The following is a 16,354-nucleotide window of genomic DNA, read 5'->3' as shown; positions in this document are numbered from 1 at the left end:
GTGCTGGAGGAACAGCCCTCGCCGCCGTCAGCAGCGAGGCCGCAGCCGCCGGGCTCTGCCTGCGGCGGGCGGGGCCAGGCGCGGCCCCAGCCCGGCTGCGCCACGGGAGCCTGCCTGGGGTGGGAGGAGGAGGAGGAGGAGGAGGGACTCCGCCGCGGCAACAACTGACGTGTCCCCGCCATGGAGCTCGGCGTGATTCATCAGCGGTGGCAGGCGGGCTGTAGGGTGCAGCGCACCTTCCCCGCGTAGGCACGGCCGCGGAGGGGGCAGCTCCAGCGCCGCATCGCGCCGCTCCTCCATCTCCTCCATCGCTGCCTGCACCTGTACCTGTACCTGTACCTGTGCCCCCGCGGCGACGCGACGGGAAGGCAAGATGGAAGAAATCCTACGGAAGCTGCAGAAGGAGGCGTCGGGGAGCAAGCATAGAGCCATCAAGGAGAGCTGCACCTGGGCCATCGGTAAGGGCCGGGGGCTCGGGCGGGCGCAGCAGCGATGCGGGGCAGGCTCTGTACCGCCGACGGCAGCGAGACCTCGGCAAACTTGTTCTGCCTGCGGCGGGACCGGAGCGCCTCCAGCGGCTCGAGGGGCCGGGCAGCTCGGTGCTGTGATGCGGATTCGGCCGTGCGAGGAGCGCCGTGTGCCCTCCGCCCCGAGCTCCGGGTTGGCTTCGTGGTCTTCCGAGGCGGATGCGGGTGTCAGTGGCAACCGGTTCCCTTCTGCCTGAGTGTTGTGTCATCTCAACCCTTTCCCTCCTCTCCGTTTCATAAATCACTGCAAACGAATGCACTAGTGCAGTTTTTACCGCTAACTTAAGTCCGGGGTTCTATTTCCGAAGCTGGATTATTATTGTTATGTATGTGTTTTTTTCTGGATTCCACGAGCTCTGCGATCCTTGCCGTGTAACGAAACGCATAGCTGCTAAAATGTGTTCTTTCTGGTGAATGCAAGGTTAGGTAAATCTTTCAGGTTTCGTTGGCTGTGATTTGGGGTTCTTTTGCAAATGACTGCTTGGAGCTCTGGTCAGTGTGACCAGAAGCACGTATCAAGATAACTGTGTACTCAACATTGCTTTTGTCGTGGCAGTCTTTTGTTTTTACCGCTACACTGTTACAGCAGAGCCTGTGGTAGTCGGTACACCTGTTGCTGTCTCATTACTGGCCTTTCTATTTGATACTCCATGTACTGCTTCGTGAATCGATGTTGTGCTTGCACAGCAGCCATGCTGATAACCTCTGTGCCGTTCCAGTTCTGTGCTGATGAAGCCCTGGTACGTGAAAGGGAATTCACTGAGGAAAACACGTCATTTCATAGAATCAGAGAAGCACAGAATCATTGGCACTCAGTGTCCTGGTTGAGCCACGTAGATCTTTGGAGAATTGGAGCACTTGTGGCAGTTGTTCTGTCAGCTGGAATAGGTGTAAGCTTTGGGATCGTTGGTCCAGAGGTTCTTTTACTACTGTGTAACTCAGGGTTTATTTTAAGACTGTTTCCTTTGGTTTTACAGAAACACTGGATTCTCCTGATGCTGCTATCAAGATACCTCCATATCAGCTAAGGTAAGAATTTGCAATGTTGAGTCTGGTAGAGCTGTGAGCGTTTGTTAAATTAAAGTAAAAATTCAAAAAAAGTGAGGTAGACAGGAAGATGCTTAAATCTTTGTTTTTGTTAATTCATATATACGCACATCACTAAGTTAACCCTAATGAATAATTTCTTGATATACCCTTAGCCTCAGTATGTGAGTAAAACGCAAGGAAAATTATAATAATGGGCAGAAGTACGTATAGTATGTCACTTCACTTAGAAAAGAGGGCTGTTTTGTGGTCTGATATAGTTTGTTTTCACTTCAGTGATGCTTCTCCATCTTTGCATCTATATTTTCTTTTAAATCTAGACCAGTTCCAGTTTACTGAAAATAAATATTGTAGAAACAAGTCTTATAGTTGTAAAGCTAGCACTGACTAGGAATTTAAATAGTACAGTTCCTATGCCTGCTTCCTCTAGCCTGCTGGGTTATCTTGAGTAAGCCTTGTCCTTTCTTCTTATCTTCATTTGTCCATTTATAAAATGGAGGTGCTACTTAAGATCTGGGGAGAAATTTTATCTGTGGACTTAGTTGCTACCATAGAGTGACTTGGTTTGGAAGGGAACTTAAAGGTCATCTAGTTCCAGCCACCTTGTCATAGGCAGGGTTACCACCCACTAAGTGAGACTGCCCAGAGCCCCAACCAGCCTGGCTTTATCCACCTCTAGGGCTAGGGCATCCACAGATGTTACTTCCAACAGAACCGCTAGGAAGGGTCAGATGAGAATAGCAAGTTCAGTGTTGAAAATGTTAGGGTATATACTACTTCACATCACTTGTAACTAAGATGTGAAATGTTTAGGCCTTCCTTGTTAGAAAACATTGTGAATGCTAAAAAAGTTTGCATTAGTTCATAAGTCCCCTCAACATATCCATGGAAGAAGTCAGTTGAAGTCTGTCATATGCAGAAGTGGCCCTTCTTATTTAAAAGTATTTAGTAATACATAATTGAGTTGACAGGAGAGTACTTAGAAGTGTTGCTATGGATTTATCCTGTCCTGTAGTCTTTTTGGACAGCAACTACTACTAACTGCTGACAAAGATGATCCTGTTTTGTTTTGGTTTGACCACAAGAATACTCTCCTGGGAGTATTTTTATCACCCAATTTCTCTTCACTGATCTTGGTACAACATTGCACAAGGAAAATTATGGAATTGAAGAACTCATCTTTCTAGACTATTCACCCAACAGGGAAGGAATAAGAACAGTTCTGTTGTTCTTGGATGCCTGTCAGCTAGTCTGTAAGTGGCCTCCTGTCAATCAGGAATAGATGTAGCATGGGTCTGACACAACCAATTCCAGATATGTGCACTTCCAACACAGTCAGATGAGTAATTCCCAGGAGATCCATTAGATTGTTTACTGTGCAGTGCGGCTGGAGAAAATACAGCATTTTACCTTCCCATTTGCCAGCCTTTGTCTTTTCAACAGGATATGGTCTCTTAAGTACTCTTCATTCTGTATGAACTAGCTGGCTGTCAGCTCATTTTTCACTCACCTAATGCTTCTTTACAGTTTGCTGTTTTTCTTCTTCTTCCAATGTTTTTAATGTCATATTTGTTTAATTTTACTGTTATTTATTTTTTAATAAAGCTAATATCTTGACAAGTGTTGATGTGAAGGGAGTATGTGTTTTTTTGTTGCTGTTTATCATTCCTTAGAAAATGGAAGGTACACTGGAGACTTTGAATAGCAGCTTTGGTAGTGGGATCTTCAATACGACATTGCCGTGCAACCCCTGACCATCCCTAATTTCACCAGTACTCTAAGCTTACTCTTCTATTCTCTGCTAACAATTTCCTACTGGGCTCCAGATGATCGTCTTAGGCTGGAGTTTGCCTTTATGATGTACCAGCAAAACTATGATAGAAGTTCTTTTTTATTAGTTGCTAATGAACAGCATTGTGATGCCTTGATGTAAAAAGACCATCTTTCTACACTGTAATAAGATAGTTGCACTTCTGATCTTTGCCTCATTTTCAAGGCTAAAACTGATGCATCATGGAGAGATCCTGACTGTGTTCCTTACCTTTTTTCATCTTGGTCAGCAGCAGATTGCATCATCTGCTTTAATGCACATCAGCCTTTGGCTGCTTATCCACTATGAATCTACCATTCACCCTTTTCACTCTAGCACTACTGGATGTAGCAGAGAGCCTGGGATGTAGTCTGGAGTGTTCTGTGATCTTAGAGTTGGTGGAAAAATGATATATGTCTTCACTCTAAGTGACCCTAGTCCATAATTTGAATCTGAAATCCTTAGTTGCAACATACTAGCAGTGCTAGGGACAGCATCAAAAATAGTTCAAGAGAAAAATTTTTGAGCTCTTTTCTAAGAACGTAAGACAAATGAGTGTTTTTTGTGCAGAAATGATGTTTAAACTTGTTTCGTAGGAGATATTTTGAGTCACTGAATATACTGAATGCGAGAAAAATACATCAGTACTTCCCTGTGTTATGTTTTGACAAACTTAATCTAGAGCATATCTCTGCTGCGTGAGAACTTGGGGTGGAGGTTCATGATCTGTTATGTCCAGTTGAGGTAAATACTAGCTCAGTTCCTGAAATAGCAAATCTAGTAAGTGCGTAGTCACAAAACAATATTTTGCTTCTGTTGGTGTTAGTCCTTTTAAATTGAGAGATGGAGAGGCTGTGCTGTTATTTGAATAGTTTTTCTGCTGGAACTGAACAGTGATTTCAGCTCACGAGGAGGAGATATAAACTGTTACTCTTCCTGTGCCCTCTCCTTGTTTTTTTTTTGGGGGGGGGGGGGTTTGTTTTGTTTTGTTTTTGTTTTTTGTTTTTTGTTTTTTTTGCCATTGCTCCTTTTGAAACCACAGTTCTGGATGAGTAGAGATTCTTCAAACTTTTCTTTCAAGATAGTAATCTTAGTATGAGAACAGAGATGAGAAATTTAGCTCAGATGGTTTGTATATGTTTAGCTAGCTATGTACTTGTCTATACCATGGCGTTGTAGTTGACTTTATCATTGTTCTGGTTTGCTTGTGGCTTGTCTGCAGATTCTGCTTTTGTGCTTAGCCTCTGCTCCTGAGCATAGAGCAGGCTGTGTGATACTGTTTCTTGAAGTGCAGGCAGGTAGCTGGCTCAGCTGAAGCATTTGTATCAGAACTGTTTCCAGCGCCAGCAGTTTAGACAACACATAACCTGCTGTATTCCCGAGCACCTGGAATACTTCTTCCCCAAGGAAGTGCAATGATTGGGCATTCAGTCTGGAATGTCATTCTTTAATTAGTTTAATAGAGATCTATTGAGCATATTTTCAGATGGCTAAATGAGACTATTTTGCTGTTCAGCTTCCTTTGGTTTTAATTGGACTTATGAACTCAGTTAATGACCTTGAATATTAATTCTGAAAGGGTCATGATTTTAAGTGATTCATTTCCTAGAGATTCAAATCTTCAACAAATATGGTTGAAGACACAGATTTCCCACAGAGTCCTGCCAGCTCTCCCTTGAGGTAGAAATATGCATGTGTTTTTTCAGCACATCAACTTGTGATCAGAGTATTCAACAAGAATATGAAATGTTAAAGAGTAGAGAGATATAGGATGAAAATGAACTTTGCCGTTAATGCCTACTGAATTTTTAAGAAGGGAGAGTCATGTAACCCCACCTGGGCCTGAGTAGAATGGTGGTGTTTGTCTCTGATGAACGAGTATTTTGAAAATTAAATATGTGCTAAATGCTTGAGGAGACAGGATGAATGACTTGTAAATAATGAATTAGATAAAAAGGAATCGATCACATGGAAGTTAGCTTAAGAGAGAGCTTAATGCTGTCTGCCAGCCAACAATTGTTTGCTACTAAGGTGGGCTGCGTTTGTTTCACTGTTATTCATTGACAAGTTCTATCCTAAGGCCAACTACCTACACTGAACTAGCCTCTCTTCTTGGCTAATTCCTGGCAAGTTTTTCCGTTGCGGTTTTAAAGGGTGAAATACATTCTGAAAAGGGTAACTAAATAGATACAAGGAATTGAGCCCTTAAAAAGAACTGATGAAGGCAAATAAATATTCGTGAGGAAATTCTTCTGACCAAAACAATGGGCAAATGCATAATTTGCCCATTAGTCGGTGTAGTAGAAGTGTTGTCACAAACTTGAGTTTGATCCTGAAGGAGAGTGATTGAACACAGACGTGCATAGGCAAGACTCTCAATAGTATCAGTTACTGTCTGTGCCAGCTCTGACTTTCCCCTGTGGATGTTAAAGTAATGGTCGTGAGATATGTCGATGACTGAAGCATTTTGGCACAGTAAGTAATGTAGCTTGCATTCTTTCTTCGAAGAAAATGCAGGAAGGCCTTCCAAATGCTTACTTTTCCCTTCAACATATTGATTGCAGAAAGTAATTAAATCAAAGGTACAGGTTCAGGCCTTCAAGATACCCACTTTGTGTGTGTAATCAGGCAGATACAGACTGTGGCTTTCACAGATGCTGAATGTTTATAAGCTTGTTTCTGTCAGAAACAGTTTCTACCGCAAAAGCTTGCATCCCTCTGGTATTTCATACTGACCTCTGAAAACTAGACAGTGTTTCTGGGGATTAGAGCTGGAAAGATGAACCGTTTGTGAGAACTAGGTTCTTATGTAATAACCAGCTTATGTCCAGTTCTGTCTCTCCCGTTTGTGTGCTCATCTTGGTGCTAGTTTTTAAGGGCTATTTGTGAAGTCTGGCAAGTCAGCGTGGTAGAGAGAGTCAGGAGCAGAAGCGAGTCTTATTTTTAGGTAACTTCTGAAATCCCTACCCTACTTGTGATTTTTCTGTAGTCATGGGAATTTGAGGATGCAGTTGGAGGTTCTACTTCACCATTTGTTTTTACATCTGTAGTTTTGCATGTGGCAAGCTGAGAAGGAATTGTGGCTTATAAACTCTTAAATAAAACAGCATACCAATTTTATCATGTATGTGCTCAATAAGTAAAAACTGTAAACGTGGTATGATTGTGACCAAATGTAATACCGGGGAGACTTCCATTCACTTACCTTTGCAGACGGTTAATCCATTTAAAGAATCTTGAGGCTTCTACATTGATGAATACATGATCTTGGCTTCTACATTGTGAAGGAATACTTGTAATTTCATCATCCAATTTTTCTCTTATCTGCTTTATCTTGTGTGTTGTTTCTCGTAGTTTTTGCTGGATGAGGATGGATAGGAAAGCTGATTAGTCCTTATGGTTCTTTTCCGAGTTTGATCTTAAAAAAATATGTTTGCTTTCTTTTTTTAATATGATATAGAAGGTTTTATTTTATCACCCCTAACTTTCTTTTTCCTAGCTACAAGGAGACTTTTAACTAATTGTCTTTGGAAATTCTTACTTCAGAATTTTTAAGCAAACCTAAAGTGGATGGTGAGTAGGCTGAGTTACTACTGCTTGTGTACTTACCTGGCGAGAACTATGCTGCTAAAACAAAGTTTTACATGTGCTTATTGTGGAATATATAAACAGAAGGGAAGATCTATCAGGAATATAAGCAGGCTTGTCATTTCTGACTCAAGAAGTATGTCATCTATCGTCTCTTGTGGCTGGTAGGGAAATGTAATAGTCTGCTGATTGTTCTGTTCTGTTATCCATTATGTGCTGTCCCATCTGATAAGTGGGTATTTCTGATAATGGTTCTGTGATTTACAAAGCAGATTATCTGAATTATGTTCGTACATAAACTTAGGAAGCTGCAGTTTGTAGTTTAAATTCAAGAGTTTGTCCACAGTATCTCTTGAGACTGTGATCTTTGAATGCCAAAGGCCAAGATAATAACATAGAGCATGCATCTTTCAGTAGGAAATTAAAAACAAAAAAATCAAGATTGTAAAGTAGTATATTAATACGCTGGTTGGTAAGACATTGGAGTTCATGATTTATTTCATTTTACACCTATCTTAAATCATATAGAACCTTTTGGATAACTAATTTGGGAAAAAAATAATGGATACATAAATGAACAACTTAACTAGTATTCATTTATCCATTTGTTTCCTCCTCTGTTTGCTGGTTTTACTGTGGTATCTTGTTAAAACATGCAGATAGCACTACACTAAATTATTGCTTTGTTTGGGAGTATTTTATGAGTATAGCAGTTTGCCTGGCTAAGAGAAACGTGTATGGAGGAATTAATGACTATCTCTGGGGTTGTTTTTTGTTGTTTTTTTTGGGGGGTGGGAACAGCTTGTTTTGATCATACATCTGTCTTACTCTTTATTAAAACATTGCTTCCTGTTCTTACTGACACAACAACTGGGCATTAACTGTTCTAGGTTTTCCTCTTGAACCTGACTGCTAAGTACATGACTCATGCTGCTCAACTGCTAGAGAGTCGCTTCCTGGCACTCAGCAAGTGTGTAATGAGTTGCCTGGAAGGCCTATGGACAAGAAGTTCCAGTGGTAGTCTGGATTGCTGAACTGTATTTCCTGTGCTGTCCGTTTACATGCTGGATCCAGAGTCTGGGAGCCTTAATGTAGCCTATGTTGTGTATGCTCTGATCTCAATTAAAAAGTTGCATTCCTTATCCTAATGTATTTGTGACCAAGCATTGAGAAAGGCCGTACAGCACTGTCTGATTCAAGATTTTGAGCGATCTTTATTTGGAGATTTGTAACTTGCCCTCCTTCTTGTCTGATGGGCAGATATTTCTGTCTCATCAGAGCTTTGCATCTGTTTTGGGATCACAAAAGAGACATAATAGCATAGGGAAGGTAAGGAGTGCATAGTGTCATTTTCCATGTCTGAATTCCTGCTGTCAAGACATGATTCCAGGAATGCTCTAAAGCCCCTTCATCTAGGAGTCCCTAAACACCTGTCAGCCACGGTTATGGCTCTTGAAAGTAATGAAGAAAGTTTGGTAATGTGGGAAAAAGTACATGGTTTTGGAAGCTTATTTCTGTTACTCTTAGAGTTGAGGTGAAAGGGGCCTTTCAGGGTGATCTAGTCCAATTCCCCTGCAGTGAACAGAGACATCTACAGTTTTTTGTGTGGTGGTGTCCATTGGTTATTTAGTCTTGGTGTTTTTAAAGATACATGTCATTTAAAAGTTTATGCTGTTTCATGAACCAGCTTTTTACCCTTACTGACATTCTTTGTAGCAGTGAAACTTTATATTCACCACTGCTTTGCCTTTGTTCTTTCTATGGATTTTCTTGAACGTCTGTTCTGGATTTGTGGCCAAAGCCTGCAGTTACTGTGGGATTTATGTAACCTATTCAGAATAGGAATAGCACCAAGAAAAGGTTAGAGTTGTCATTGTTTGGAGCATTTGTCCAATTTGTAACAAGTGAAACATTGCCCTCAGGATGATAATGGGATAGCAGTGTGTGTGTGTTAAACGTCTGATTGCTTTGAGTACTTGCAAAGGAGGAGAAAGTGAGAAAATCAGGAGTCTGGTAATTGCCCTAGATAGCGAAAGGAGGCTGGGAGTCTGAAAGAAGAGTTGTGCTGAAACTATGTGAACTGTTTTCTTTGATAAGCTTTCAGAATTGCAGGCTCAGGTAGTGTGTGCTGTACCCTGGTGGTGGCCAGGTGGTATCCGAGAACAGGTAATCTGACCCTCACCTCATCCTTATGCTTATTCAAATGGTAATAAATAAAATCAGCTAAAGGATACATATTATTTTATAATGAAGAAGTGTGTGATCAAACTTAAGAACAGAGTAATTAGGTGTCTCCCATACCTTACACAAAAAGGGCAACTAGTGGGGTGGATGCTTTAGGGAGAGGATGATAATGTATCACAGAGATTGTGGCATCTTTGGAGACTGGAAGCACCTTGATTATCATTTCAGCCTTGTCCACTTCAATACTGTGTATAATCTTTTGTTGTCTCTCTTCTCCTTTTCATGGAAGGTACACAGTGTGCTTATTTGTTTTTGCTGTTTTTTTTCCTCTTGACAACAGTATCAGGCTACTATCTGGGAACACTGTTGAAATCAAAATGTTATTAACAAGTATAGCAAGGAAGCAAATGACCTTAAAAGCACTGTCTAGCTGAGTAGCAGTTCTGAGCTATTTAATTACTATGGTTGGTATGAGTTCTGTTGTCTCAGCTGAATGCGGGATCTAATTGTTTATGGGGGATCTAATTGTTTATGGTTGCCTTTTCCATTAGTAGACCTTTACTTCTGCTGTTTGCACAAATCCATTAATCCTGGAAAACGTAGATAATAAGACATTGGTATTAAAAGGTTAGTTTTTAACTTATAATCTCATTCAACATGTCAGACTGAATAATTGTTAAAGTTTTAGCTAACGAGCTGTATGAAGTTTAGACATTGTTCCTCTTTTCTTTTCCCTTCCATCATGGTTTCCTTTAATATGCAACTCATGCTTCACTCCTGAGATGTGTTCAGTTCACTGTGGGGATCACCCTATGCCTTGGTTTGTAAAGCAAAAGGAGGGATCACCAGAAGGCTTCAGCTTTTGTCTTTTATCCTATTGCTTTAAGATTTCTACAAATACTATCAAAAATCTTGTATCTGTATGGAAGGGTCCATTGCAGTCATCTGGTCTGCCTTGCTGCGTTGTGGAGGATTGAGAACCCCTTGACTACTATTACTCTTCGTAAATGGCATATCCATATATTTTATTTCAGTAGAAAAAGTAAATACCTTGAGTGTAAACAAGGATTTAGAATGGGTTTGTTTTTTTTTCACCAAGAGTTTCTGCTTGAAAAAATGTGTTTATTTTCCATTCGTCCTCCAGGTTTTCAGTACTTCTGTTATGTCCATATACATATACATTGTTATGTTCATATGGATTCATATTGACGCTGCTGGAGTTTAATGCAAATTGAATCATGCTTTTTGTGTGGGGATAGTATTTGTTTCTCTTTACTGTACTTAATGGTAACAGCTGTGAATATGTCCAGAATTCTAAGAATTTCTTTACCCTTTATTTTCTCGTGGTGGGCCAGATTTTCTGCTTGAGTAAGTGAGGCTAACGGTGTTGTGTGCTGTGACTGTTCATTTTAAGCAGAGAAGCTCTCCTCAACTGTCAGCGTTACTCTGACTAAAAAATGTCAGACTCTGGCTATGACTGTTCTGCTGCTTAGCAAACAGCTTATCAGAAAATGGCAACAACAGTGAATCAAGTCATTATCTGTTCTTTGACGGGGTTGTGAATTATTCTATGGAATGCAAATTGCATGCTGATAACGGAGGCTATCAGCTCCAAGGTTCTGAATTCTTCTGTGTAATTTTCAGGGGGGAGATAATGCAGAGTGATATTTTATTTTTAATCTCCTTTTAATCCATTTTCCAAAAACTATTATGGTTACACCATTTGAGAAAGGAAATAACTAATGTGGTGGTAACAAATAACTTTCTTTTTAGTGACCGTGCCCTTCAGTCAATATAGTAGATACTAGATGAGCCCTGAGACTAATTCAGGCCCACACAAGAAAGAGTTAAGTGTGCCTTTTCCTATTTTCATTACAATTTTCATCATGAGATTGAATTAATGAGCCATTATTCTCTTCTCACTGAAGGCTTTTTCCGCTACAGTGAGGATAGAAAGATTTTTATGATCTCTTATTTAAAATAGTCATCTGTGTTGTTCTGACCTTTTTGGCAGTCTGTTTTGACTGGCCTGTTGTATCATCCCTTGTGACAGACCTGCAGGGATAGAGGTGGGTTGATGAGCCATGGCAAACTCAGACTGTTAGAAAGGTCGTTTTAACCCAGTGTGCTGAATATAAAGGCTATTTATGTTCTCATGACTCATTCTGCAGTTTGTTAATCTGGCAGTGGTGGAGTGGAGTAGCTCAGGCAGGACCCCCTTCTTAAGATACTGGTTGTGGATTACACACCTGTCCTTATCTCAGCCTTTTTGACTGACCCTGGGGAGGCCTCTTGGGATTCAGTTCCACACTGCAGAGGTGTAGTGACAAAACTCCAGATGGCTTAAGTAGAAGCAGGACTGACTCTTCGTCCTTGGTTCTCTCTGCTTATTCTGTTCTGTGTTACAAGGTCTGCACTTAAGAGTGCTGTTTTCTCTGATGAAGGGGTGCCTGTTAGTGCAAATAGTTACTGATTGAAGCCCTTATTTATTTACTGGGCTTCAGAGTCAGGAGAAGAGAGTGGGTGGCACTCTTTTGTTTTCAAGGGAGGAGGCTGCCTTCATGCTATGCTCATTTGTTCTTGCTTGTTTTATACCAGATTTTAATGGGAACATTAAGCTTGGTAAAGCTGTTCTGTTTCTCTGCAACTACCTTGTCTTGTAAAGTCATTATTCTAAACCCTTCTGCTGGAATATCTCTTACCATGTCCTTTGCACATGTTAGCTAAGAGGTAAAGAATGATCAAAAGTGCCCCTTTGTGTTCACATCCCCCTCTATGTTGTACCTGACTCATCTCGTTTGATGGTACATGCACCTATATGTATATACATGCTTGTGTGTATCAGTAAGTGAATTTGGGTGTTCTAGTGTGAAACTTGTTTCTCTATGGTAACATGAACAGAAAATATTTATACCTATTTTAAAGCCCATCAATGTGTACTAGTTTATTCTGAGAACTTCATGTAAATAAAATGTCTTACGTGTGTAGCACTATGCAAGCTGAATGTATCATCAACTTGATGTAGTATTGCAAACACTTAAGTAAGCAATGTGATCACATGGCAGGACACCATGAGACCACTCAAAACGGGCTGTAATTACAAAACAGTTACAAGGTGTAAGGGAAAACCTCAATCCCTTTCTTAATTGTGTTTTGAAACTGAATTACGGTTTATATTATCCCTTGCACAACCTTATTGAAAACAGTTCTTAAGGGCTACGCTTTAATAGGGAGCAACTGTGTTTATTTACATCATCACCGTCTCCTGTTCTGAAGGGCTGACTTCCTTGTCCTTCTGTGTTCTCATACTAGCAGGTGATTCATCTGAATGTCAGGTCATATTGAAGTGTGGAAGATAGTCAAGATAATCAAACACTGTGAGATATCTCTGCAAATCTTTTGTACCTATAGCATGGAAATGCTGGAGGTTTTATAGATGGTGTATAACAAGAACAGGAAATGACACAATGCAATTTAATTTCTCAGAATACAATGGGAACAGAGGCTGCAGCTAGCTTAATTAGATTTTTTTTCAATTAAACATTTTAGCAAGGATGAGAAGTTCTGCTAATTGAATCTGTTCTAATTTCCATCCCTGTTTGTCATGTTTTGCTCTTCATTTTGGGAAATATCTCAAGAAACAGCTCTTGTTGTTCTCTGCTGATTACAGTATGTGGCGACAGATGGCAGGCGACATGCTGATGTGCAGAGTAGCTACACATATGCCATAGGAACTCCTACCTGTCTTCATTATAATGAAACTAAACTGGATCCAGTCCAGCGACTTAGGACTGCATTCCCTTTCTCCTCTACTACTAGTCTCATCCACTTTAATACAAAAATAAGTTTTCTGTGTATCAGTAATGCCACCAAATATTTACGTAGTGTTGCAGTGAACTGTAGAAAGACTGAAAGAGATACGATATTCTGTCCTGAAGAGGTGCAATTCTAAATAACTGTTAATTTTTAGCATTCCTGCAGTTGGTACAGTACGTCGTGTGTGTGATTTTGGCTCTTTGGATAGCACTTGCATTTAATATTTTGGCATTTGCTGATCTACTTATTTCAAATGTGACTTTGCCCAGAGGGTTATATTGACAACTTTTAAGATAAACTTAAATTTACTTTGTGTTAGAGATGACTTCTTGGTTTAGAGACTTGCCACAGCAGTGCTTTTCACAATTTACCCGCCTGCTACATGTATTCCCAAGTCTGGTCAAGGTAGACAGTAGATGCATAGGTGATACTCAGTTCTATACTGGACGAAGGGTTGCTGTCTAAGTGCTGAACCAGTTGTTTTGACAGTGTCTGTGTATCTAGATGACTGAACTCTGAGAAAATGTTTCTCAGGTGTTCCATAGTTTTAGCTGTTTTCCGTGTGAAGCCTATGGGTTTTTAAAAGATATTTCTAGCTAAAGCGATTACAGAGGCATTACAGGGAGGATCTTGTGAGAAAATTGTGCTTTGTGCCTTCCTATTTCTCAGAGCATTCAGAGTGAAGCAAGTTGACTAGCTTTTTCTTAGAAACCTCTTTTGAGATGCACATAGAGTCTACTTGAAGTCTGTTCAATTCAGGGTTATTTTAAAAGCTGTTTTTGTTGTCATGCCAGATGGTCTTTTACAAGTTCCCATAACCACGAAGAACTTAGAAACACAGAAAGACCTGCAGATTTGTCTCAGGAGATCTTTGCCAAGTACAGATGCTTTCTAGATTGCTTAACTGAGCCATGCCTGTGACTATACTCTTTAATTTGTCATTAAAGAGGAGAGAGCTGCATTTCAAGGAGTATACTGCAGTTTTGTGCTCCTTAAGGGGCCAGGTGGATGGAAAGAGGAATACCAAGTGGACCCACCCAATATAAAGTTGATTTTTGGAGTGGACATTCAGTCCCTGCTGTAGACAGGATCTGCTGAAGGAGTTTCAAGCTGAGTTTCCCAAAGCTGAAATAGACAGTGTTTGGTAACGTCAGCTTTATTTAAACAAAGCAAAACAAAAAAAGAAAGTTCAGGTTGTAGACTGCCAGTTTTGGAGGGAGGTTATTACGTTATGGGCAGACTGTGGCAGGGCATGAATTTAATTAGCTTTGGCAATTGCCTGAAACTGCAGCAGTTTTTGCTCTAACCTGGAACTTCTTAACTAGTTATGAATGAAGAACTTGTAAAAGAAGCAGATTATACACTGTGGCGTAGTGCAAGTGTTTTAATCTGTCAGAATTTGATCCTTAGGGAGAGTTGATCAGTTTTATTTCTATATGCTTTTTGACAGATAACATTTGGTCAACTGAAACGAAGTGAATTCAGTTCAAAGGTAGCTCACAGGAAAGAAGAGTAAAAGAGGGAGAGCACTTCATTTTGGTATTCTTAGAGATCAAACATTCTGACTGTACTTTGAGAATACAGAGTGGGTGAGTGAATACACTGAGATTTTAACACAGAAGCATGCTCCATATGGTCAGGCATGCGTAGTTTGCATTTAGATAAGAAAACAGGTTACTAGATAACTTCTTTTCCTTCTTGCCCTCCACACACTTGTCTTCATGAATTCATGCAGGTGATTCCAAAGGGACTCTTTGGAGTATGTTAGTGACATTTGGAGAGCTAAGACTCTCCAGGGCTGGTGCAGGATGGTTTGCCATTAAGAAAATCTTGTTATGCAGGTGCAAAACTAGACTCTGAGTACAGATAGGTGCCTTTATGATACAGGAACTAATGAAGTGTTGCAGATCTTCAGGGAGACTGCAGTCAGGCATGGGATAAGTATCTCTGATCAGGAATGTATTTCCTGCCAATGAACAAGATTCCCATAGAAGGGTCTGTGGTTGCTAAGTGTTCTCCAGATGTTGCAAACTCTCTCTAATGTAGAGCAATGAATGTAGAGAGAAGTTACAGCTCCAGGCGGTGTTGGTTTGGTCACTAAACAAGAAAAATCCAATGTCTGAGCACTGAGTCAAAAGCATCTAATCTACTACCTGGGTCAGTGATTTATTTTAACATGCCAAAATTTGTTATTCAATAATCAGTGTACAGCTTAATCATAATTCTTGCACATGCTATATCAGATGTAAGCATCTGTAAACATGTTTGCTTTTGTCTACACTATCTTTGGCTGTGGGCAGCTAACATCACAGGTCACACTGTACTGTGAAGGAGATTATAGACCAAAACTTCACCAATAACAAGTGGGATCTGAAACTACTTTTCTGGAAACAGTAATTTTAAATAGAAGTCAAGTAGCTGAAGTACTTATACTTGTAATGCCGAGATGAAGAATCAGTAGTGATCTGTGAATCCCCTTGTGCTTTGTGCATTCATTTATGCACATATAATGGTAATGATAAATATTTTGTGAAATTCTTACTGAAAGTTATACAGTCCTTCAGGAACACTGTTCTCTTGAACACTTATTTTAATTCTGTTGTTAACATTCACATTTATTTTCTTATTTTTACTTCAGGGAGAAGTGTCTCCTTCCTCTCCAACTGGCTCTGGAATCGAAAAGCATGAAATTGGCCCAGCAAGCTCTAGCAGGGATGCAGGTATGGATACAGAATGGGGTGTATGTTGTAAGAAGTGGGTGTCAAGGAAATATAGGCATTTATTTTGAAAAAAATACTACAGAAGATCTGTCTGTCTTCTGGTGGATATAACATTGATGTTCATGTTTCTGTAACAGTGTTCAGAATTCAGGGTGCATGTGAAGGCTGTTGATTCTGTAGAAGCTTGAAATGTTCTGCAGATAGGTGGGAGTTCCTGACTTTCAACATGAGATGGAGACATTGTCTTCTTCGTGTGGTCCTCAGAAAGATGTACCTTACAGCTGCTTCATTTTTTAGAATCTAGAGTGAAGTGATGACGAAGTTAATAAAAAGTCCTGAAGCTGTATTGTCTATTTGCGGAGTTTTTTCCACGTTGTTTTCAATATCACTGGGTTTGAATGTTTTTGAAATTGCAGATGAGAACAGCAGCATAGAAACAAAAAAGGCACTGGAGTATTTGACAGTATAAAATTAAAACAGTTTACCTTTCTTTTAATTGGACAAATAGCTATGTATCAGTGAATTCTCATCACTAGAGAGATGCTAGCTGTGGAAGGAGCTCGTATGATTCTGAATTTGGAAATGCCTGCTACTGTTTTTAACTAAGAAACTTCTCTCTCAAAGAACAAACATGAAATTGTTTGGGGAGTGTAAGGATTCAA

The 16,354-nt window shown here is 40.2% G+C and overlaps 1 protein-coding gene across 1 annotated transcript in view; it reads left to right on the top strand.

The window, feature by feature from the left end:
• The first annotated feature begins 373 nt into the window (after window positions 1–373).
• ARFGEF3 (ARFGEF family member 3) overlaps window positions 374–16,354 on the top strand; it is a 79,722-nt gene continuing 63,741 nt past the window's right edge. Inside the window, exons 1-3 of the mRNA XM_065733202.1 lie at window positions 374–458; window positions 1,505–1,556; window positions 15,611–15,692. Coding sequence (XP_065589274.1) covers window positions 374–458; window positions 1,505–1,556; window positions 15,611–15,692 — 219 coding nt within the window. The remainder of the gene's footprint in view (window positions 459–1,504; window positions 1,557–15,610; window positions 15,693–16,354) is intronic.

The sequence above is a fragment of the Cyrtonyx montezumae genome, unplaced genomic scaffold (genome assembly GCF_038088225.1).
Source record: "Cyrtonyx montezumae isolate F1298 unplaced genomic scaffold, pur_monq_1.0 scaffold_0, whole genome shotgun sequence".
Lineage (NCBI taxonomy): Eukaryota > Metazoa > Chordata > Aves > Galliformes > Odontophoridae > Cyrtonyx > Cyrtonyx montezumae.
This window is presented reverse-complemented; position numbering and strand designations above follow the sequence as displayed.